Source organism: Dinoponera quadriceps, unplaced genomic scaffold, assembly GCF_001313825.1.
Source record: "Dinoponera quadriceps isolate SergipeBrazil2010 unplaced genomic scaffold, ASM131382v1 scaffold2791, whole genome shotgun sequence".
Classification (NCBI taxonomy): Eukaryota; Metazoa; Arthropoda; class Insecta; order Hymenoptera; family Formicidae; genus Dinoponera; species Dinoponera quadriceps.
The window spans coordinates 1-23,660 of record NW_014557037.1 but is presented as its reverse complement, the minus strand read 5'-3'; the positions used below and the strand labels follow the sequence as shown (position 1 = coordinate 23,660).

At 34.1% G+C, this 23,660-nt stretch overlaps 2 protein-coding genes and 1 pseudogene across 2 annotated transcripts; all 3 read left to right on the top strand.

Annotated features, from left to right (window-relative positions):
* The first annotated feature begins 15 nt into the window (after positions 1-15).
* Positions 16-4,404, top strand: LOC106748577 (annotated as a pseudogene).
* A 10,074-nt stretch (positions 4,405-14,478) lies between these two features.
* LOC106748579 (estradiol 17-beta-dehydrogenase 8-like) lies at positions 14,479-17,255 on the top strand. Its single transcript, XM_014627243.1, has 5 exons — positions 14,479-14,856; positions 14,931-15,152; positions 15,432-15,548; positions 15,631-16,006; positions 16,093-17,255. The coding sequence occupies exons 2-5, from the start codon at positions 15,113-15,115 to the stop codon at positions 16,307-16,309; spliced, it is 750 nt and encodes a 249-aa protein (XP_014482729.1). The 5' UTR covers positions 14,479-14,856; positions 14,931-15,112; the 3' UTR covers positions 16,310-17,255.
* A 768-nt stretch (positions 17,256-18,023) lies between these two features.
* LOC106748576 lies at positions 18,024-22,272 on the top strand (the record flags this gene model as incomplete). The annotated part of the gene is made up of 3 exons (XM_014627241.1): positions 18,024-18,420; positions 21,789-22,000; positions 22,080-22,272. Coding segments are annotated over exons 1-3 (802 nt in total), but the record flags the coding sequence as incomplete, so codon positions are not given.
* Positions 22,273-23,660: the final 1,388 nt, after the last annotated feature.

Genomic DNA, 23,660 nt, shown 5'->3' with positions numbered 1-23,660 from the left:
GGGGGGGGTTACGCGGCGCGCCGGTGCTGCCAGCGTCTACAAGCTACGACACCTTCTCTCCGGCTCCTCTCTCTCTCTCTCTCTCTCATCGATGACCCTTTCGCGCGGTTATGCTTCGCCGTCGTTCGAAATCGCTCGACACGACCGCGCGAGAGACGAAAATTTCGAAAGCGAGGTAGCGCAAACAGGAGCGCGTGAGTGCCGATCGTTGCCGATATCAGGTATGTCGCATACAGCCCGTGTGGAAAAAGCGGAGCGAAGGACACGTTAAAGACGCACGCGGTCAATTTCCGCTCGACGTGAAGCGCGGCGACGATCCCTCGCGAACGGAAGATGTGCATGCGACGTGCAGCGCGACGTACAACGCTTGTTTAAATTTAGGTCCCGTTACGCCGCCGCGCGACTACGAGCGCCGGCCGATCGCGTCCATCCGCCCGCTTCGTAACGACCGCACCGCGCCGCATCGCATCTCGCGGGCCGATAATTCAAGTTCAATTTTTCCGTAAACACGGCCACTTGCGTTGCGCGTTCGCTGACGTCACTGCGGGCACGCTTTGACGTCAGCGGCATATGGCATACCGTCGCCAAGGCGACGGCAAGTCGATTCCTATTGGCCGGGCGCGCTTACGTATGTTCGCGCTCTGCGAGAGAGAGACCGGCTGGAAAATGCCCGAGCACCTGAGAAAATCGCATTTCCGAGCCGCCTGAAATTTCTTCTGGCGGCCGCTCGATAACGAGTATATATCATTTTCTTCTTTGTTCGGATCGCGACGATCCTCGCACGCAATGCGATATCGTCGCTCTCGATATAACCCGATTATCTCCGATCACTATCCAATAAGTAAAAAAATCATTACGATGTTATTACCACAGTATTCAATAACACGTAACGTTTTCAAATATGTCGTATTTAATGTTACATACAACATCATTATAAACAAGCTTTAACACTAACTTGGAGATTTCGATAATGTTGAAATGGGAGCATCGTAACGTTGCAAATAACGTTGCGCCAAGGTTTTTCTATTATTCCCAAAATGTTTAATATTATTGAAACAATAAAATTTAAATATACTATCAGCGATACCTACTCAGTAAACAAAACATCGTTAACACAATGTTATTATAATGATATTTTATAATATGTAACGTTTTTAAATATGTAGTTTTTAATATTGTATGCAACGTTACTGTTGACAATATTTGGCCGAAACATTAAAATAATGTTTCTACACTATAATTTTAATATTTTTAAATATATTATCAAGTAATAGTTTAAAAACATTTGTAAAATATTATATCAAAATGTTTTTAAAACTCACATAAAATAAATATTTTAAAAGATTGATTTAATGTTTCTTGCTTTTTGGGTATGAATACTGTTCTGAGCCTCTATTCTCAAAATGGTTGCGTAAGTGCCGTAATTACTTTAAGATATAATTATGCCTATGCAGTAATACGCATACGCAACTATTTCAAGAATAAAAGTCCTGACAATCACCTTACTACTTACTGACTGACCAAAGTCATATATAAGTTAAGTACGTCTTGCATATTTTCATGCTAAAAGTATTATTTTACCTTTATTCTTCATTGCGTGCTGAAAGAAGATAGAATGATGCTTTTAACATTAAAGCGTACGAGACGAACTTAGTCATAAAAACATGCAGCCACTGATTATTGCGGCTACTTATGAGATAACATGATTATACTTCTTATCTCGGTCATCATACATACAATTTCTTGAAATAACGGACAGACAGCGAGACTCGAACATATTAAAATAATACGAAAAATATAATATTATAACAACAGCAATATTTTACTAACGTTATTTCTAAATTCAAATTATAAGCAATTTTTTTGAACTGTTGCATTGACTTCAAATAAATGTCAAAGTAATATTTAGAACATATTTTCTATAATATTTTTAACAACATTCAGAATATTTAAACAGAATATTAAAAAAATATTTAGCAACATACAGAAAAATCATATTTAAAAATAATTTTTAAAAATATATACGTAATATTATTTAAAAGGTGTCCAAAAAATATATATAAAGTCAACATTTCTAAACGTTAATTTAATGTTCCTTGCTTACTGCTCAGTAATATATATTTTAATATATATTTTAACAAATTATTTTTAAATATGATTTTTCTGAAAGTTGCTAAAATATTTTGATTATTGTTAAATATTTTGAATAAATATTCTGTTTAAATATTCCGAGTGTTGTTAAAAACATTATAGAAAGTATTTGTTTAATGACCGATGAATTGATGATGGAGAAACAATTAACACAACGTTATTACAACGATATTTTATAATATATAACATTTTTAAATATGTATTTCTTAATGTTGCATACAACGTCATTGTACAATATTTAACAATATTTGATCAAAACATTAAAAATAATATTTTTACACTATGATTTTAATATTTAAGAACATAATATTATAAAGTAACAGTTTAAAAACATTTATAAAATATGTCAAAATGTTTATAAAATTCACATAAAATCAACGTTTCAAAAGACTGATTTGACGTTTCTTGCTTACTGGATGGATAGTAGCAACGAGTAATTGTATCTCGATGAGGTAACACATTAAAGGAACTTTCATGGCAATTTTATGGGAACTCGCGTGACTGACAAGTAGCCACGGGGATCATTATTTCTCGTCTGTAAAAATATAATATATTTCACACGAATATAAGATCAATTCAGGAACTTGTAATTACAATACGTATCTATAGAACATTAGATCAGTAACAATAACAGTACTGACAACAGTTCTTGTATTAAAAAACGTTAATGTTGTCAGTACTGTTATTGTTACCGATCCGATGTTCTATAAGTGCGTACGTGGTGTAGTTACAAGTTCCAGAATTTATTTTGTATATTTGCATGAAATATATTATATATTTTTTTTTATCACTGACGAATTGGTAGTCATGAATATGGCATATACGAATATTGGAGATTAAGTAATCTTTGATAATATGATTCAGTGATTTTGAATTTCTGATAAGAAGTACGTGATCCCTCTCCTTTTTGGCAAGTCATGTTTGCATATCGTCGATATGCAAGCCACTCGTTCGTTTACTTTTTCACCATTACTTCACATACCGTTTCTATCGTTGTAACATATTTCAGTAATCATAATGTGTCGAAGCTCCTGGATGGAAAATTGTCACTGGTTTGTTGAGTTTTACGTAATATTTAGCCTATGTAAATTAATTAATTTTGAATTATATAACTCATTATGCTTTTCTTCAATAAACGATTCTAATTATATATTTACCAATCATGATATATCGAATCATTATAGAGAAATTTGTCGCGATTTAATCGACCAGAAATAAACGACCTTGATATTGTTCAGTAAAAAAGCGTTCGACATGAATGTCGCACTTATATCGCGTTGTGATATATTATAATATCGCTTTTTCGATTACAGGTGCTGGCAACGGTAACGGAAGGGCGGTATGTCGTGTTTTAGCTCGAGAAGGCGCCAAAGTTGTCGCGACTGATCAGAATATCGAGAGTAATCAGGAAACTGTAAATACTTTGGAAGGTCTGTTTATCTCAATTAATAAACGTTCCAACGTGAATCAAAACTCGGAAATCGAACAAACTCGAAGTCTTATATGTAAATTTTAATTCGTCGAAACGATACCAGTTTCAATTTTTGTGCAAGTGTCGTAAATGATTTGCGTTTTTGGCTGACAAAAAATTTTCACACTAATAATTTTAGCTTCCTAATATTAGGATTTTTATCTCCATTCAAGGCCAGAGGATCTTACATTATCTCTGTTGTTATCTTTGCTTTATAATTACCTCTTATATTAATCTTCCTCCAACGTATGTTTATTATTATAGGTACAGGTCATGTTACTCTGCATATGCAAGTCACTGAACTGGAAAGTATTGAAAGAGCTTTTAAAGATGTCATAAAGCAATTCTCAAGGCCACCTACCATTATTGTGAATTCTGCAGGCTCTCCATTTTATGGAGAGGTGACCTGTTGAATTTTAGCAGCGAGCATTTTGATGATTTAATCAATGTTAATTTGAAAGGTATTTTCTTGATTACGCAAAGTGCTGTCAAAGTGATGATAGAGCCAGATGCAACAAAAAATTCTTCAATTGTCAATATCAGTTCAATCAATGCCAAGCGTATGTTTGTATGCGGAATGGGCATCTATAGTGCAACAAAAGCTGGAATATTAGCTGACTAAGACTGCTTGTCTGGAGTTTGGAAAGTACGTGTTACATGTATATATTGTATATATTAACGAATTCATTCATGAATTATATTAACGAAGTTATTTACGTTTCTTCTTATTTGTAAGACATAGATCTATTGTCTATATCTTACAAATTAGGGATTCGAGTTAATACAGTACTACCTGGTTTTATAGAAACCCCTATAACTTCATCATCAGAAAAACAATCATATATAAAACAAGTGCCACTTCAAAGAATAGCAGAGTCACAAGAGGTGGCAGAAGTAATTGCATTTTTAGTTTCAGACAAAAATTCCTATATGAATGGAGCAGATGTTGAAATTACTGGAGGAACATAGTAGATTGACCTGATAAAAATTTACGTTACTTCTTATAAAATATAAAAAAATATATATTAAATGTATACATGAATTGTTATAAATAAAAAGTTTGTAATCACTGCATATTGTACATTTCTCAAGTATATAAAATAAGTTTTATGTATAATCACAATAAGTTACATCTTTCTTTTCAGTTTTCTTGCATGTTGTATATCTTATGGTAGATCTTTTGCTTTTTATCAATAATCTCTTTGTATTTGTACTTGTTATACTTTGTGAGTTCAGCATCAGTCATAAGTTCGTCTATAATTGTTCTCTTGCCCTCCTTTGTAAGACTTAACGAGTAATAATTTATTAGAAAATCCATAATTTTACCAATATGAAATTGTTTCAACATGCTTTCTTACCATTCTTTTTGTAGGAATATTTTAAGTTCAATGCTGATTTTATTTGTAACACTAAAATTATATTTTATCTTTGATACAGTCGGTCACGGGACGATTGCAACAGTTTTTTTTACATGTTTCGGAACACACAAAAAATACGACAAAGCGAACCTACGATTTACGAATATGCGCAGTAGACAGTCAGACAGCTGTCAAAGTTACATATATACATAAGATTTTGACATAACATATCTAATTTTGACAGATGTCTGACCATCTATTGCGCACGTTCATAAATTCGTTTCGTCGTTTTTTGTATATGAAGCACGTAAAGCGTAGTCTACAATGGGCAATAGGAATATGTTCATAAAAAGTAAGAATAACAAATTGACCAATCATATTCGAATGTAAGGAGAATAATCGATTATGATTGGATAATTTCTTACTCTTACTTCTTATAAACATACTCCTACTGCCCAATATAGACCATATTTTAAGAAAAAGACTGTTGCAACCGTCCTGTGACCGATTGTAAGAGCGGACTCCGATAGATGACTAGCTAATTTAACGTAAAATTTTGTAATTGATGGTCCAGCGGAAAGACTCTAAGCACCAGCCGATGTGAGTGAATGTGTGCTACCGCACCGTGCGCTAACGGGACTCCGACCTCCCGACTATATTACATAAGTTCCGGCCTGCAATAGGCGCTTTAAGCCCTAAACTTTAAGAAATTGACCAACCACAATCAAATTATAGAAGAATACTCAACGGTGATTGGTCAATTTCTTAAGGCTTAAAACTCTATTGTAGACTTAGCCTTAAGCCACGGTCTACAATAAATGTTTTAAGCTCTAAGTCTAAAAAATTAACCAATCACAGTTGAATATGAGAAAAATAATTGACTATGACCGACAATAAATTTCTTAAGTCGTAAGGCTTAAAACACTATTGTAGACTGAGACTAAGGCTAGACCTACAATAGAGTTTTAAGCTTTAAACCTTAAGAAATTGACCAATTACAATTGGTTATTCTTTTTTAATTCGATTGTGGGTATCAATTTCTTAAGGCTTAAAGCATCTATTGTAAACTAAGCAATCTATTGTAAACTTGTAACTTTACCCGTTCCAACCTCTCGCTTTTCGTCGTTTATGTCGAGCTTGAAATTAGAGTCTAGTCAACTCATAAGGAGGTATAAACCATAGACGTATATAATAGACCGCGCAACCCAGTGGAGAGCTTGAGGTGAACATAGAGGTGGTGGGGAAGCAACTTTGGGCGTCTGTCTCTTTCTAACCTCGTGCTTTCTCTCTCTCCGGCGGGAGGATGTAGAATGAAAGTGGGGATGCTTGAGGCCCTTGAGGGGAAGCGTCATCGATGTATTGCGTTTTGAGTCTTCTGCAAATGTATATTAATTGTTTAATAAGTAAATAAATAAAATAAGTTTTTTATACGAAATGGTTAGTTTTTGTTGTTGTATTTAAGTTGTGCAAGGGTAGAGGGGCTTACGTTTGAGCTTGGGATGGGAGATATAAGAGAGCCTGCCCCACTCTTTTGCTAGTCCAGCTCCCCACTCTCGTTTCGCCGGAGCAAGTGACTATGCTTATGCAAAAAATTCTCAACGGGAAATGAGGGAGCGGTGCGCGAAGATTTGATTTTTTTACTCGCCGGTAGTTTTGTAGTTGTGAGAGAGGAAGTGCAGGCGTTTGTTGAGATATCACTAACGATATCAGATTTCGCGAATAATGGTGCATCAGTTGCGTTCGATATCATTAACGTCTCGTCCTGAGGTATGCAATTAGCTGATAATGGCACTAAAATATTTGTATTGTTTAATAATAGTTTTTTATAAGCGGATTGAAACTGTATTGCTGTTGGATTATTTGTGTAACCATTCATCCTTCTAATTAATTAATTAAAAAACATCTCCACGTGATCTTGCGAGAGCTTGTAAGACAGTAAATAATGGATGTATTTTTTTTCAAACAGGTCATCACATAAAAAAACTAAATTTTTCAAGCACACAATAAAACCTGTGAAGCCTGTGCGATCTACGGAACACGTTAAAGCAGATTGTTTTGACAATTTTCTGTTATTTCCCACTAATTCATTGCCACCGTAATATACATTTTTTGATTTTTTTTCATAAAGTAATACTTCCAGATTTTCTATATACTCGATCCACCCTGTAACACGTGTTTTTAACTCCGATAAATTTTTCACAGTTACAACTTGACGTCCTGACGTCTTACAAAGCATATTTTTTGTATTTAACGCATCAAACATATCATTAAAATTTTTACAGTATTGTTCAGTAGCAGAGGCTCCCAGGAAATTATTATTTTTAAACTCCATTTCTAAATACTGTAGCGCCAGAGATGTACTCGAACTCGACACTTGAGCAGCCAGAAAAACTTTCATTTTTTCGTTTGAAAAATCAACGTGCCTATTTTTTATTTTTGTTGCACAGTGTAGTCCTTCGGAATATTGCAAATCGTTTAGCTTCTTTATGTACTCCCATCTGATGTACTCGTCTTGTTTGTAAATAATTGGACTTTTTAGTGCGAAGTAATTCCTTACGAGCTTTAGCATATGGCAGGCATCGAAAAATACATAAATGTTGTCACCCGTTATTGGGTGCGCAAAGAACGGCTTGAAATTTGGCTTATCGGAATAATCAAAAGTAGCTCCTAATACTCTGCAAGCTCTTACGTTGGACTCGTCGCCATCAAACGTGACACNCTCTAGTAACAAATCTTTTAAGAGAATACATTTTTCCTGCCCTGACAACGAATTATTTAAATAGTAAGCGACAGGTGTTTTGAATCCCCCATTAATATTGACTAGCATATACACCAGAGCTTTACTAGCTTGTTGCCTCTTTCCTTCTTTATTAATTTCTTCCAATTGTCCTGCCAAGTCAACAAAGCTTTTCCATTGACGAGTATTTTTGCAAAAATAGGTCCATTTTTTATATTCATTTCGTCAAATGTTATATTGAAAATTAATTCTTTACCCTTATATAAAGAATCACTAACCATTTTAGCAATGAAATCTATTATTTCTCGGCATATTCCAGGCACGTAATTTTTAGAGCAGCCCCAAGTATTCAGCGTTTCTACGCATGGTAAACATTTTAAAAAAGAACGCCTTACCATCTCATACGCAGCGGGAGAATGGAAATGAAGGTTTCTCGCAAATTTTTCAAATGGATTGGAAAAGGTGCTGTGGGTTTCTTATTCTTCATCCTATTTATTAACTCCTTCACATGCTCAGGTAAGTCCTAAATAAAAGAAAAAAAGAACAAAATACTTGAAAAATACTATTTTTANTATTCATCAAAAATAATATATTCACTGAAATTTTGATCAAACTCTATAGTTTTCGAGAAAAAAATTATTAAACTTTTAACTGCATGTAATTTGAAACGTTCGTAACATAATGTATAAAGTGTAAAAAATGTACAATAATTATACTATGTATGAGAAAAAATCTAATTTTCATGATCATATATATGTAATGCTTATAATTATACTGTAAAGGAAAGGTGAGCAATGTTCGATAATACAGTTTATCGTGTCTTCCACAGCTGGTATAAAAAGAAATTTAAAAAACCTTCATGAATTCTGCAGCAGACTTGGTCTCTTCTTTGTTTAAACTTGATATCATCTCTTGTAAATTAAGTATTTTTTTCTCGCCTCTTGATTTTTTTTTGGAGAGCCTCAATATGATGTTCTTGGCAGACTTTATAACTCAAAAATCGTTGCCACGCTTCGTTTGATACAAAGTCTTCTCTGCACAAATATTTTGTCACATATCCATCCATGAATCTTATTTTTGTTTTTGAACATTCTAAGCTCGAACTGTCTTTCAATCTTTTTTTTTCACAGGAATGTCTTCAATAACATCACTTGCTGAACGTTTTCTAAAAAAATTAATACATAAATGAGTTAAAATTTCATAAATATGTCAAATTTTACATTAAATAAACATCAAAGTATTGTTACCTATTACTGTCTTGGTCTTCAACATCAGCGTGTGAAGGTATGGATGCATTTAAATCAGACACTGTTTCTTTGATTTGTTCAACTTCTTTGTGTACTATCAACAATGAAGAAAAATCAAGTTCAGTTCCAATTTCTTTTAGATTTTCCTTAACTTGCATATTTACACACTCAGACTTTTCTAAGTTTAAGTTGGTCCTTGTATCACAAATTGTTGTGTTATTCTCCACTTAAATATTTCTTTTGATGGAATCCACTGACTTGTTCACAGGAATAGCACCTGGCACCAATCGTCTGACTCTTGTATAGCCATCTGTTTGATAAAATGCATCATCATTAAAATGATCATCACATATTGTAGCACTTTTTGTGATGGATAAAAGTCCAAATACAGACATCCATTTGTCTTTGTATATTGTCACTTGGAAACCTGGATTTTGTGAAATAATTGTATAGTTGATAAACAGAAACACAACCAAAATTTTCTCAAACAATATTAATGTCAGATTTAATTTATGTTGTACGTACTTTCTCAAACAATATTAATGTCAGATTTAATTTATGTTGTACGTACGTATGAAAACTGGTAGAGTTACCAGGAATGTGGAACTTCTTGCAAACTATGCAGGTTATGGGCATCCTGCATGTGTATTATTGAACTTTTATTTTAAAATGTATGATACTAACGTGTAGTTAGTATCACCGCTTTGACCCTTAAAGCTGCTGTCTGCTCTGTTTTTCTTGTTGCACTTATCCCTCTCCCGCCTACCTAAGGTGGAAGTATATCTATATATGCGGCGTCGCCGCAGCCAATCAGAAGAGTGTGAGAGAGAGAGATAGAAGAGGTCAAATTCACCTTCTTTCTCTTTCTATTCAACCGATGCTTTCACTTACACGAGCCCGTATAGTTCACCCCCTCTATCTATAATATCTCTATCGCGTGACACTCTCGTGGTTCCGGTGGTGCGCGCGACGCGCCGGAAAAGCCGGGTGGCGTCGAGGCCGGTCAGAAGACCGGGCGCGGTTGCAGATCTTGCTTCCTCATGCGCACGGCCGCTCTGGGCGGTGGCGCCGCCGGTAACGGCGAGCGAAGCTCAACCGCCACATGTTTACATTGTGGATAAATGGCAACAGTTAGGTTTATGAAGATCTACTTTGGTAGATGATCTCTGATTTAGTGAGAGAATTTAAAGAGAGATTTAAATAAATATGTTATTAGTGCCTTTTTTACTTTTTACCATTTTTACTTTATAGGTAGGTTTACTTTTTCTCTCAGTACAATTAATCAACTACGGAGCTATAAACGTTTTAATACTAAACCAGATCTTTTTCTGCCTTAGACAGAACATTTAAAATAATATCAATTGTATTTTGTGAGCGACATTGTTTCGAATATTTCGTTTGATATCGCAGAAAATCCGAATCAAGATTGAAACAGATTTGTTATTCCGTGAATGATTATCTCGCGCTCTTTATCGATTACATCACGTATTTGTAGCTGTGCTCTCAAATTTTCATTGTTCCGCGTAAATTCCCAGTTTTTTCAATTTAGTTACTCGAATAAGGATACTTTGTGGATGTAAACGATCAAGTCAAAGCGAGAAACTTCTGTTCGAAATCCGAGGAAGCGTATTCTCTACGTCTCGTTAACTTGTATACGCGACGATTTCGTGACATGTTCTCATCAAATTGATATCGAGCCGAAACTGTACATACTTGTCATTGAGATGACTCTATTTAATGTGCATTCGTACTATCTAAGCGAGTAAGCGTAGAATTCAGGGGAGAAAGTGGAAATTTCGGCGGAAGGTCGATTGATATTTGTGAGTTTTTAGTTTATCGCACGGGAAAAAAGAGTTTGGTTGAATTCATGGAGGTAGGAACATAAGAACAGAGTGTAAGCCCAGAGGAGCGAAGCACAATGAGAGGGGAACGAGATAAAAACTGTGCCTGGTTTTGATTGGTTTTATTATGCGCAAGCATACGTGTGTGGCGGCTATACTCTATCTCGCTTGCATGCGAGATGCAGTGACAACACCGCACGCCGGCGAGCTAATCTTTTGTCACTGCACGGCTAGTCCTTTGTCGCTGTACGGCAGTAAAACAGTGGAGACTAGCCCGCCGTTAGAGCTGCATCGTTCTAGTGTTTCTCTACGTAATAAAAGAGTCTTTCTTAAGGGGAGGTTCTAGTCAAATGGCCCGCAAATTAACGTAATTTCATGATTTTTTTTTTGAGCGAACATAAATGTTTTTTGAAAAAAACTTTTTATTGCATTTATTAGTACATATTTGAAAATATAAATAAAATTTTTTCACAAAAAAGAAATCAAAATGACGGCTCCTGCCCTCACTGAATAAAGCCGCGGCCATAAGCAATGTGCGCTGCACACTCTACGGCCCTGCCAAATGATCTGAAACAAAAAAACCAAAAATATTCTTAAAATAGATGAAATTTGGGGGGCCTCATGATTTTCCGATTTGTAAAAAACCCTTTTAAAAAGAAATGACGGCCATTACGAAAAAGAAGACCCTCTTTTCCCGTTTTTTTGTTTTGCTTTAACGTTAAAAAAACAATAATAAACAATTTTTTTTTAACGCTTCCTGAAGGCCCCCTAAATTGAATAAGCTTTAATTTGAGCCGTCAAACATCGAAATCGGTTAAGTCGTTGAAGTGGAATCGTGTGCGGCGCGCAAAAAAAAGTTGTTTCGAGAAAAACGCGTCTAAAGTTTGAGGAAGAAAAAATCGTAAATAATGTTTTTTGACACTTACATCTAATCAGCTATTCCAGCACCATACAGGGTTTCTTCCTCATCCTCGAAGAGCATGTTTTGCTGCATTTGGGCGATAATTTTTTCAATTCTGGCCTTTTTTATCAACTCTGATTGACTCGCGTTCGCTGACTTGACGCGCTCTTCGTCAGTCTTCGCAGCGAAGTTTCTGNCCGATTACGATTCCCAACGTCTGCATGGTTTTTAATATAGATGAATAGCCTTCATTAAAGATGCCGGAAGCTATGTATGCTGCTATTCTGATGGTTTGTTCGCCACAATGAAGGTGTTTGGGAACCAGTTTCCACAGACAAGCGTTGAAGCTTTCGTTGTCATTTTGCGTGTTTCCACCCGTGCATCTTTGCAGCAAATCGTACGAGAAAATGTCACATCACCGTCACATTTTTTACATTTTAAACACTGAGACAAAAAGGTGAAAACAGTCAGAAAATTTATAATAACATTATTATGGCCAACATTAATTTCAATATCATCGTAACTCGCGTCTTTAATTGTTTTCGCTGAAGTACTAGCATACTCAGTTTCTGCTTCTATTTTATCGGGATTATAATTGAATTTCTTCTTTCGAGGTCAATATGGTCGAACAGTTCCCACTGATTTTCGTGTGTTCAGCATTTTTGAAACACTTACTTGCCCCACGTTCGAAACGCAACTGAAATACGTTACTGTAAATAGAAGTATAGAACGCACGTCCGACCGAGGGTATACGAGTACACAATAGACAGCAATGTACAGAAATTCGTTGAGACAGGCACAAACTTGCTATCTGTAGTAGATACACCGCTTAGGCGGTGAAAAATGCCCCTCCCTCGAAATTGCTCTAGGCGCGCGTTTATATCTGTTTTTCGGCCGACGCACTTTCTCGTCTAATACGCTATAACTCCTAAAATAAATTATATAGGGAAATATCCTTCTGGCTACACATTTTCAAGACCCTAAGGGTGAAAATAAAGCAAAAAAAAACATGTTTTTTTTTTCGATTTTGACTAGAACCTCCCCTTAATCTCTGTGCCCAGTATTCAGTGGGTACATGCCTAGATTCTTCCCGGGCTATCCCTTCTAACCTCCACACGTGGACCTCATCGCGTTTATAGGTTTGTCGTGTTGCTTACATTTTATGCACTTTTCGCACCTAGAACGAGACGAATGCATATTCGGACGCTGGAAAAAAAAAAGAGCGAGAAGATTGAGTGCGAAAAATGCAAACAACGCGAACAAGCTTTATGTTAGCACCCATTAGTGTCCGTTTATTGAATATTTACATATAAGATGCAGCCCATGGATATAAATTTTATTCTACATTTTCGATTGATTTTTACATATAGAATAACCTCTTTATATGTAGAGTGTCCGTGTTCGGTCGAAAGTTAGCCACATTTTTATTTACTTGACAAATCTTCAAATTCGATTTCCTCAAAAACGAAGGCTCAAGACGCTTTCTTTCAACATATTTTTGTAGATAGAAATCGCCTAGATATCCGATATTTTATTAATTTTTCATATATTTTTCAGAATTATATGTTCACGTTCTTAATACTTCGTTTATAATTGGCGGTACTGCGCATGAGTAGAGAATTCAACCAATTAAATCCAAGTACAGTTTTGAAGATACTTCGTCTCTCAAACGGGCTCCATTCCCCTTATCCATAAATTCTGCCTACGTTCCATCTTTATATTCCTACTTCTACGCTCGCAGGCCTACTTACAGGCTAAGACCCTCACCGCGCCAATGTTCATTCCAGTGTTATTTAGGTTGCGTTCTTTTTGAGCGCTACGCGTTGTAAACATCATCCTATCTTTTTATGTAATAAACAATAAAGATTGAATAACGTTTACAGCACGTGAGCGCCCAAAAAGAACGCAGCCAGAGATCAATGATGGAGATACATGTATTATGCTCTATTTAGCGATCGTATAGATATAAGCATTATTCTATACGTCTATGACTGGAATAAAGGGTCCTATCATATTCTCATCATAGTAACAGAATAATATTAAAAATGTAAAAATACGGCAATGTTAAAAAATAAGTATGCACGAAAACTTTTATTAACACGTTCGCTGCCAATTATGAGTATACTTATAGTTGGTATATGAGCTTCACAAGCCTACGAATATACTTGTATGTCGATTATCGATCACCTGTGCCAAGCATAAGTTAATCCGTAATATAAGCACGTTAATTTGGATCTTTGGCTTGTGAATAAAGCAAAGAGCACGTATGGTGGCTTGGTAGAAGGGGATATATCTAAAAAGCATGGCAACAAACGTGTTAACCGAAGGAAAAAGAATAATAATCAAGTTTACAAATTTGTTGTGCTTACTATCGACATATTATGGGTGCGTTCGATGAGCACTATTAGCATTATAAACTCAACACTATTAACCCTTTGAGTACTGAATTATTTTAAGATTTTTATGCCCATGGGACGGATTTAATTTGTCGCTATATGGATTAATATGTAAAAGTAATACATTTTATACCCAAGTAAGCAGATGACGAGTCTCACTCGTCAAATGTACCGAAAGGGTTAATGCTGTTCGTGGGGCCAATAACGCGATAACAAGCTCCACGAACGGCATTGCGTAGCGTTAGCATTTCTGTCTGTTCTTTTTAGCTATCCTGCTGAACAGGTTCAATAAGTTAGAGTGAAACAAGTATATTTTGTCTCACTCTAACTTGTCACTGTTCAGCAGTGCAATTAAAAAGAACGGACCAATAACTGCGTTGTATATCTCGTCGTTTTACTTTCAACTTCTTTTATTCTTTCTTTTCTTCTCCTATTCTTCTTCGAGTTAAGTTAAACTTTTTTTTGAATTAGGTCAAATATCACAGTTTAAATCTAACTTTAGTTTCAACATACCGAAACTTTATTTCCACGCAACTGGCCATTACGTACAGGAATAATAGTAAAATAATGAATACGATGTACTCATATTGTACGATATTCATTTGCAAGAGCTATGACATATAATATTGTGCAGTTCTAAGTGTTCACGGAGCTTACAACATTAACGTTACCATTACACTACCTCAGAAGGAAGTAACGTTTGTAATGCGAAGTTATGATGTAAACATTAGTGACGTCATGATTGCGTTTGTTGGTACTATCTTCTAGCTCCACGAACAGCATTTAGCGCTAAATAGCTAAATAACGTCTTTCCTTATGCATTTCAAGACTGGATGGAAAGTATCTCGGCAAATACATTTTTGAATTGTCGAAATCTAATCAACGTATACGACGATAAGTTAGATAACTCTTACTGCTCCACAAGCATTATCGTCATTATTACCGTCGACATTTTCTCACCTGCTTGATAGTCGTATCGAGTGTAAAGTGAATGTAAATATAGTTACAACATGTTGAAACTTGTAACTGGAAAACTGGCGTTTGTTACTGGTTGGTGAAGTTTATTATTACTGAACTATCGAATAAAGTGGATTTGAATTGACAGTAATTATTAGAAATATACTTGAATTTAAATTAAACCCTTGAATTTCAAAAGCAGTTAAGTGCAATCTCTCTTTTATGATGTTCCATATTGGAAAATAAAGCATGAGTAAATAAACTGATCCCTGTTTGTGCTGGTTTCCTACTTCATGTGATATGTGTAATTTAAAAATAAGTTACGTAATTATTTCTATGTATATTCAATATCATTATCTCGATATATCACAGGTGCTGGGAGTGGTATAGGAAGGGAAGTATGTCGAGTTTTAGCTCGAGAAGGAGCCAAAGTAGTTGCGACTGATCAAAATATTAAGACTGCTCAAGAAACTGTAAACACTTTGGAAGGTTTACATTTCCCTATTAATTAATTATTAGGATGCCTATCAATTAATTATTATTGTACTACCTATAAAACTTGCTATTGCAGGTGATGGACATATTGCATTATATGTGCAAGTCACTAATGAGGAAAGTATTCAGGCTGCATTTAAAGATGTTACAAAGCAATTTTTAAAGCCACCTACTGTCATTGTTAATGCAGCTGGCATTGTGCGAGATAATTTCCTGGTGAAGCTCAGTGTTGATGATTTTGATAACGTGATCAATGTTAATTTGAAAGGTACCTTCATGGTTATGCAAACTGCTGTCAAAGCAATGATAGAAGCAAATACGACCAAAGATTCCTCAATTATCAATGTGAGTTCTATTATCGGTAAACAGGGAAACATTGGACAGGCTAATTATAGCGCGTCTAAAGCTGGAGTGATAGGTATAACCAAGACTGCTTGTATGGAGTTTGGAAAGTATGTATCTATGTGACATTTTATTTTGAATATCTTCTAAATATGTATGAGACACTGATTGATCTAATCCCTAATATATATTATAGATTAGGGGTTCGAGTGAATGCAGTGTTACCTGGTTTTATAGAGACTCCGATGATCGCAAGTGTACCAGACAATGTAAAGGCCATGTTTACAAAGAGAGTGGCTTTGCAAAGAATAGGAATGCCACACGAGGTGGCAGAAGTCATTGCATTTCTAGCTTCTGACAGAAGTTCTTATATGAGTGGTGCATCTATTGAAATTACTGGAGGGATGAATTGAAATAAATGGAATCCATAAAATTTTGTCAGATCCCCCAACATTTTTATCAGATTTATGAAAAAATGCGATATGTTAAATATCAAGATGTTTATGATCAGATACATATATTTTATTTTTGAAGAGATATCCTCTACTTATGCAGCTAACACAGAATATAATAACTATTGTAATTTTTGAAGAGATATCCTCTACTTATGCAGCTAACACAGAATATAATAACTATTGTAAAACACAGAAGTAACATTTTATTTTATGAAGAACATTTTCAGGGACCAGTTATAAAACATTTCTAAAACAAGTATGTGCTCTATTTGGATTATATAAAAATTTAATAATTCATATCTCTGTTATATAAAATGTTACCTATGTGTTATGTTTATGTTCTATAATTGTATTCCATAAATAGATAAGACTAGGTCTACAACCTCGCTTTAATACGTAAGCAATTGCAGATTGACTAATTACGGTTATTTATTCATGTTAGACCATAAAAAAAATAATTGACTGTGGTTGTAATCAATTGGCTCACTGCTTACTTCTTAAAACGCGGACTATTAATGACTACCCAGCCTAAGGACTACTAGTGTTTTTTTTAACTTGTTATGTATGTATTATATCGTACGATAAATTTCATTACATTACGATTGTAATCGTTACATTGTAACAATTAACTGTATTTGCTGCTCCAAACATAAAGATTTCACGGTACTTTGTAAAATTATACATAATTATATACAATTCTTTCATATGTGAAAGTTCTGTTTTTATGGTCATATACATATTATCATATTTATTCAATTAATCTTTAACACCACAAACATAAATAGTTACTTTAATTGTATTCGAACAACAGCATTTTTTTCCGTGTGTGTATACATAATTGTATACACACACGGTGGTAATATATGATTATATATAACCGTGTAGAGAAGCAAGAGGAAATTCATATATATAATTACATATAATTATATTTTCTTGGAAAATATATATTAATTTTTATATATATTAATATAATGCCATAAATAAAAAAACTTGCGATTTTTATATGTTTCGTTAAATTATTATATATATTTACTATTATTATTATTATTATATTATATATTAATAATATAATTAAGAGATATTTCTTTTTCTAAATTTCTTATTCTAAATGTTCTTTCTAAGTAGTTTTAGATTACTGCATTAGAGAAAGGATCAATATAGCGGAGTGGAAAGTTATGGTGTGAATCTGACGGTAATGACTCGCTAAAGACGATTAATCATAAACTCAGTTTCCGCCGCATGCGGTAATCGCGCATTAGTGCGATAACAGTTATTACTTTCCGAAGAACGGACACCGTCCACGGGACAGCTCGTGAAACCGACGTTCACGTAAAAGTGGGAGACCGCAGCTAGGATATATCGGAACATAAACTCGATATAAGCACAGTATCTCTGCAACTATCGCCTTAGATTATTTAAGATTATATGAGCACAAAAGTTTCATAAACGTGTCGCGTAAATTACTAGCCACGAATTTCAATTGTTTTTACATTTCATTTCTGATTTCATTCTTATCGGTTTTCATTTTGGTTCGATGTAATATGTCTTCAGTCTTACGTGAAATATATTTAAACATTTGCGAGACGATTTTCACAACCATTCCGAGGATAACTATAGATTATTGAATGATTGCTCTTTATTCTTCTTCGACAGGAAACGTTTTTTTGTGAGAATGGCATGGTGCAAATTTATCTTATATCTGTCGCTGTTACATCGATTTTCGATTTGTTTGCACGTAAATGAAGTCGCACTATCCTTGCAAAATCTTCCGGCTTCGAAGGACTTTACAGTTGATGTAAATATCCGGAAGAATTTTACGGAACAGTTCATCAGTGTTGAAGATAAATCGGAGTTTCCATTGAGAAGCACGAATGTACTAAACGGTACTGAGAAAACTGTTGACGAACATTGGGATCTCGACCGAGTCTTAAAAATCTGGGATCCGATCGCCGTTTCGCGTTTTTGGAAGAACGAGACGTACCGGGATGCAGGCGTTTCGTTATCCTGCGATGAGGACTTGACTCGGTACATGACGGGCGTGTCGAAAAGGGCGAATTGGGCTTTAAGATGTAAGTGATGTGACAATAACTAGTGACGATTTTGAAATGCTTTATCAATTAGAATTTAAATCAAGAGCTAATCGAATTGTACAATGGAAGAAATAGGAAATATTTCAAACATTTTATTGTACTTAGATAGCGAGCATGATTTCTTTTTTTCGTTGAAACCAGGGACTCGTACCGAATGAAAATATAGGTGCTGGTTCTAGTCCACTAAAATACTTAATAAAGGTTCCGGTTTCGGTTTCGTTTTTCTGGACGATGAAAGTACCGGTAAACCATTTAAATTGCGGTTTTTTCGAATCCAGTTCTTTAAATTTGTTTCCTTACTGAAATTTTTATTGACATATATATAACATGTACAATAATATATCGCACCTCTGCTAGAAGACGGTCACGTCTCTAAAATTATCAAATTCGAGTTGTTGCCACAATCGTGTCAGGAATAATAGTCTTCTAGCAGAGATGCGATATTATAAAAAATAATAATATCTTAAATAAATAATCTTCTTCGATGTAGATGGTTCTTCACTATTTCCATCTTCTGCTCTTAACTTTTTTACATATATAATATTATTATATAGAGGTTATTTGTAACCTCTTTCTAACGGAACATGTAAATTATGTAAATTCTAAGAATATTCGGGGAATATCTCGATATTCTCTGAACTTTCTCAGAATATACATATTACGTTAGAGTAATTTGTACAATTCAAGATGATTGCCTTTCTATTTATCTCAAAATTGTAATATATTACTTCCACTAATCCTTTTCTGTTCAATATCGTATGTTTGAAGTTTATTTTCTATTCGCGATAACTAATCAATGTTCTGCTTTTTCATGAGAACTTTATTATGAGAGAATTTTATTATGAAATGAAAAAAACGATTATTTAAAATCACAGAATAAGAACTGAAATAGTGAGAAAACCTCAAATCGAAAAAATGTAACACTTCCGATTTCGGTTCCGATTCTGTAAGCTTTATAAAATTTCGACACGGTTTACGGTACCGGTCCGACAAAAATATCAGTTTCTATATGGTTTTCGGTTTCTGTTCCGGTCCAGGTCTCTGGTTGAAATATATATATAGGCAACAGATTAACAGCGCGATTTACCACTACTTAAAATAGTTCATCGATGATCATTAAATTCTAGACGGATTGTTTTCTCTTTGCAACGTGAACTGTGCGAGGTCGAAGGAATGTGTCACTAGAAAACTAGTTATTCGCTAACTCGCCACAAAGTTCATAAAATTTGACACTAATCGTTAGATTAAAAGTAAGAAGTGTGTCTCATTTGTGGTTTCCATTGTATAACAATTTCCTATGGCAATATACTTATCTAATATTCATTTTTATACGAGAGGATTTTTACACGAGAAGTTGTTTATATAACACATAATAGCATATAACTACCTAGCAAGTGCATAATATTCCTAGAATATTATATGAATACTTTTAAATATTAAAATAATATATTTACATATACATTCTTAATTTTCTAAGAATGTAATATTTTTTAATATTATAGGGATGTTATTGATCCACTTCACATAATATCTTGACATATTATAAAAATGTTCTTAGAATACTAAAGGAAATAAAATAATAATGATATAGAAAAATAAATATAAATAAAAGATACATATATATGTATGTATAATTTTTTAAATATTAAATATATTTTTACACAAAATTATTTCGACTTTATTTATATAATAAAACAATTGGTATAAAATACATTTAAACATATAGAGTAGAATATTTAAACTATAATATTATAATAACATTAAATAATATTACGCTTTTATAGGTCATGTACTTCCTAATATGTCGGAAGCATTAATTGGTTTCTAAATCATTTGCTATAATAGTTGTTCTTCAACTGCAGGAAACTCTTGTTGGATGTTGTTCAACAAATGTGGAAAGTTATCGACAGACTCTCGGATAGATGCATCGTTCGTAAATAAATGTCACTTTCATTGCAACGCACCAAGTCAATACTCGAGCTTTATTCCAGACGCTCTTTGATTGTCACGATAATATAAAATTACTAGTTAACACATTGCGTACGGATGACGAGAAATCTCGGTTTTAGTAAGCCGAACGTTGTGGCCGGGCGACGAGATATCTCGTTTTCAGGTTTCTTCGACTTAATCGATGACTTAAGGAATTAAAAATAGATTTTCTTGTTACGTTACCAGGGTAACGAAGTCTTGCGCATTCTCGAAACAAATGGTTAGCGAATAAATGTGTATATAGTTGTCGTGTTGAGCGAGTAGAGTGCCGTACGCAATGTGTTAACGCGCGGATTGACGGATAATTTGACAAAATTTTAGAGTTCAATGTTATATTCCTTTATATCGCATTGTTATATTTATATTTTTATTATGTTACACACACACACACACACACATACACATACACATATATGTATGTAGCAATAATTATTATATTACATTTTCGTTATATATTTACTTGCAATTCATTATTTACATAGCCAAATCTGCAAAAATAAATTTCGCTGCAAAATGTAAGCAGCTTACTGGCAGAAATAACAGGATCTGATGATAGAATGACATCTGAAATCGAGCAGGATCTATCGTTTCAATGTATTTAAATGGAACATACTGCAGATCATGCTCGCCAATTTCTGCTGCCAATCTGCTATCAAATTCTGTCAGGCTCTGACAACAAACCAGCATCATATTGCGGACACAGATGACTGGATGGATTTGTCGATAGATCCTGCTTAATCTGTTGCTAATCTGTCGTTAGATTATTAATAAATTGTTTATTGGGTACTCGCGTGTCAGTAGTTTATTCTAACGTAACGTAATATTGCGTGAGACTACCATTCGTGCTAGTTTTTTATAGAAGAGAAAGAGGGATTTTTTTTAAGGAGTCAGGTAAACCGCAAAACACTATTAACCGTTACTTTGTGACATAATCCGTACATCTGAATTATGGATCAAACGTAACCAACTGACGTGGCACGATGATACAACGAGGTGAAAGAACTTTCTTCTGAAGCGTATCTGACGTGTTCCAACCGTATCGCTTATTTAAGCTAATTATATCCCGTTATTATCCATATATAGCTCCATGTTACGGTTCAGTGTCTTTTAACCCTTCAATAAGAACTCTTCTTGCGTGAAACTCAGTCGTTCAATGCTATTGTCTTCTTTTCCGTTTTTTTCAAGTTTTTTTTTAATCTTCATATTTTCTACCTCTCTTTTATACTTTATCATTAATGTAAATTTGTTTTATTGTGTGGAAGGGTTAATATATTTTATACAATATAATTATATTATTGTTGCGTGCTGAAAAGTTATACTGCGTTTGTAAAAGTCGAGGCACAATTTTCTGTTTTCAGTAATGGACGCGGACGGCAAGCGCACATGGGGTACATTTTCCGGTAATACATATTGGCTCGGAGATACGGATCAGTGTCGCAAAATGGAAAACGGATTCACGGAATGGCAAAGGGATGAGAGACTCCAGCGAGGCGAAGAATTGCCGCCCTTTCGTGTCAGTATGAACTCCGTCAATTTTGCCCTTGACATTCTGAAATCAGGACTAAACGGGGTAATTGGAGTGAAATATAGACGATCCTCTTAACCCGAAATAATCGGAGTCACTTTAATATGAAACGTTTATTTGTCAGAGTCGCAACATTACGCTTGGATTATGCCTGCCAATAACGTGCAACACAAAGGATGTCGAAAAACTTTTATATTTTGTCCAAAATCAATCTGACACTGATTTTCTATTACGGATTACTATTCATCACATACGAAATCTTTCAACGGGATACACTTTTTGGGATGACAGGACATTTCATATTTTGTTGTATGTTGGTATTATACAGTCTTCCCTCACATTGTCATGTGGTAGAAATAATTCGGTCCAAATTAATAAATTATTAGCGATATGAAAGACAATTTCAAGGATACATCTCCAATTATAAAAAATTAACCTATACGTTTTAATAATTACTATCTATATAACAACCTCGAATATATACTTACGTACAAAAATTAAAATATTATTTCATGACCATAAGAACTATGCAAAATTTAAAGGACTGTAATATTGGAAATAATAAAGATAATGTGATTGTGTCCAAGAAACACTTTGCAGACTTAAGTTTCTAGTTTTAATATATATTATTGAATATAAAGATTCATTATAATTTTTACAATGCTATATAAATATAAATAGAAACCGATATAGTTGACTCACTTATATATGTAATCATATATAATCATATATATGACCGAACAAGTTTTATATTAGCATCCATTAGTGTCCGTTAATGTTTATTAGCATGTGAGCACGTAATAGAGGATGTTATTTTTTAATATACGTAAGAAGCAAAATCCCACTATTTTTCCCATTACTTAAGTCGTTTCATAAATACTTTATACTACATTTTTATCCTTCAAAATTGCTTTCAAACATTTTTATTATTGAATATTTACATACAAGATGTAGCTCTTGGATGTAAATTTTATTCTACATTTTCGATTGATTTTTACATATAGAATAACCTGCTTATATGTAGAATGTCCGTGTTCGGTGGAAAGTTAGCCACTTTTTTGTTTACTTAAAAAATAACATCCTCTATTACGTGCTCACATGCTAATAGACGTTAACGGACTCTAATGGATGCTAATATAAAACTTGTTCGGTCAAAATGGTATGGACAGAGCTATTTGTTATCTTAAGCTCGCCAGCAATCTCTCACTCGGCGATTTCCAAGCACTAATTCCTTCACTTTTGTAACGTTTTTGTCAGTATTTAACGTGGATGAATGATCAGAACGAAGCAAATCTTATATATATATATATATATATATATATAATAAGTTATATATGAATACATAGAATAAGGTATTTAAATTGAGATACCTTAATATAATAAAAATAAAGCAAAATAGAAAGAAATGTTTCAGGCAAAAGTTGTATGGTTTGGAGGGGGACATATTTTTATCTCCTTAACTTTGTTGTTCGTCAATAATTCAAGGTCATTTCAAGGTCAACTTCATTTATTTTAATGGAGTTATATAGTTTTTTTTAGTACAAATCGATTTCTCTGTTCATTTTGCATATAAAAATACTAGGATGCGATTATCGAAAAGTGAATACTTTCCTTTATATTTTACTTTATATTTTCCTTTATATTTTCCTAGATATTTTGTTTTTTATTTTGGCATTTTTCAATATAAGGCATAAAATATCTTATG

What these genes read in the sequence shown, in the direction of transcription:
- LOC106748579 (XM_014627243.1), top strand. Translation starts at nt 15,113, where the DNA reads ATGTTGAAACTTGTAACTGGAAAACTGGCGTTTGTTACTG. An exon ending in AACTGTAAACACTTTGGAAG is followed by an intron (nt 15,549 to 15,630) that starts GTTTACATTTCC and finishes TTGCTATTGCAG; the next exon opens with GTGATGGACATATTGCATTA. An exon ending in GCTTGTATGGAGTTTGGAAA is followed by an intron (nt 16,007 to 16,092) that starts GTATGTATCTAT and finishes TATATATTATAG; the next exon opens with ATTAGGGGTTCGAGTGAATG.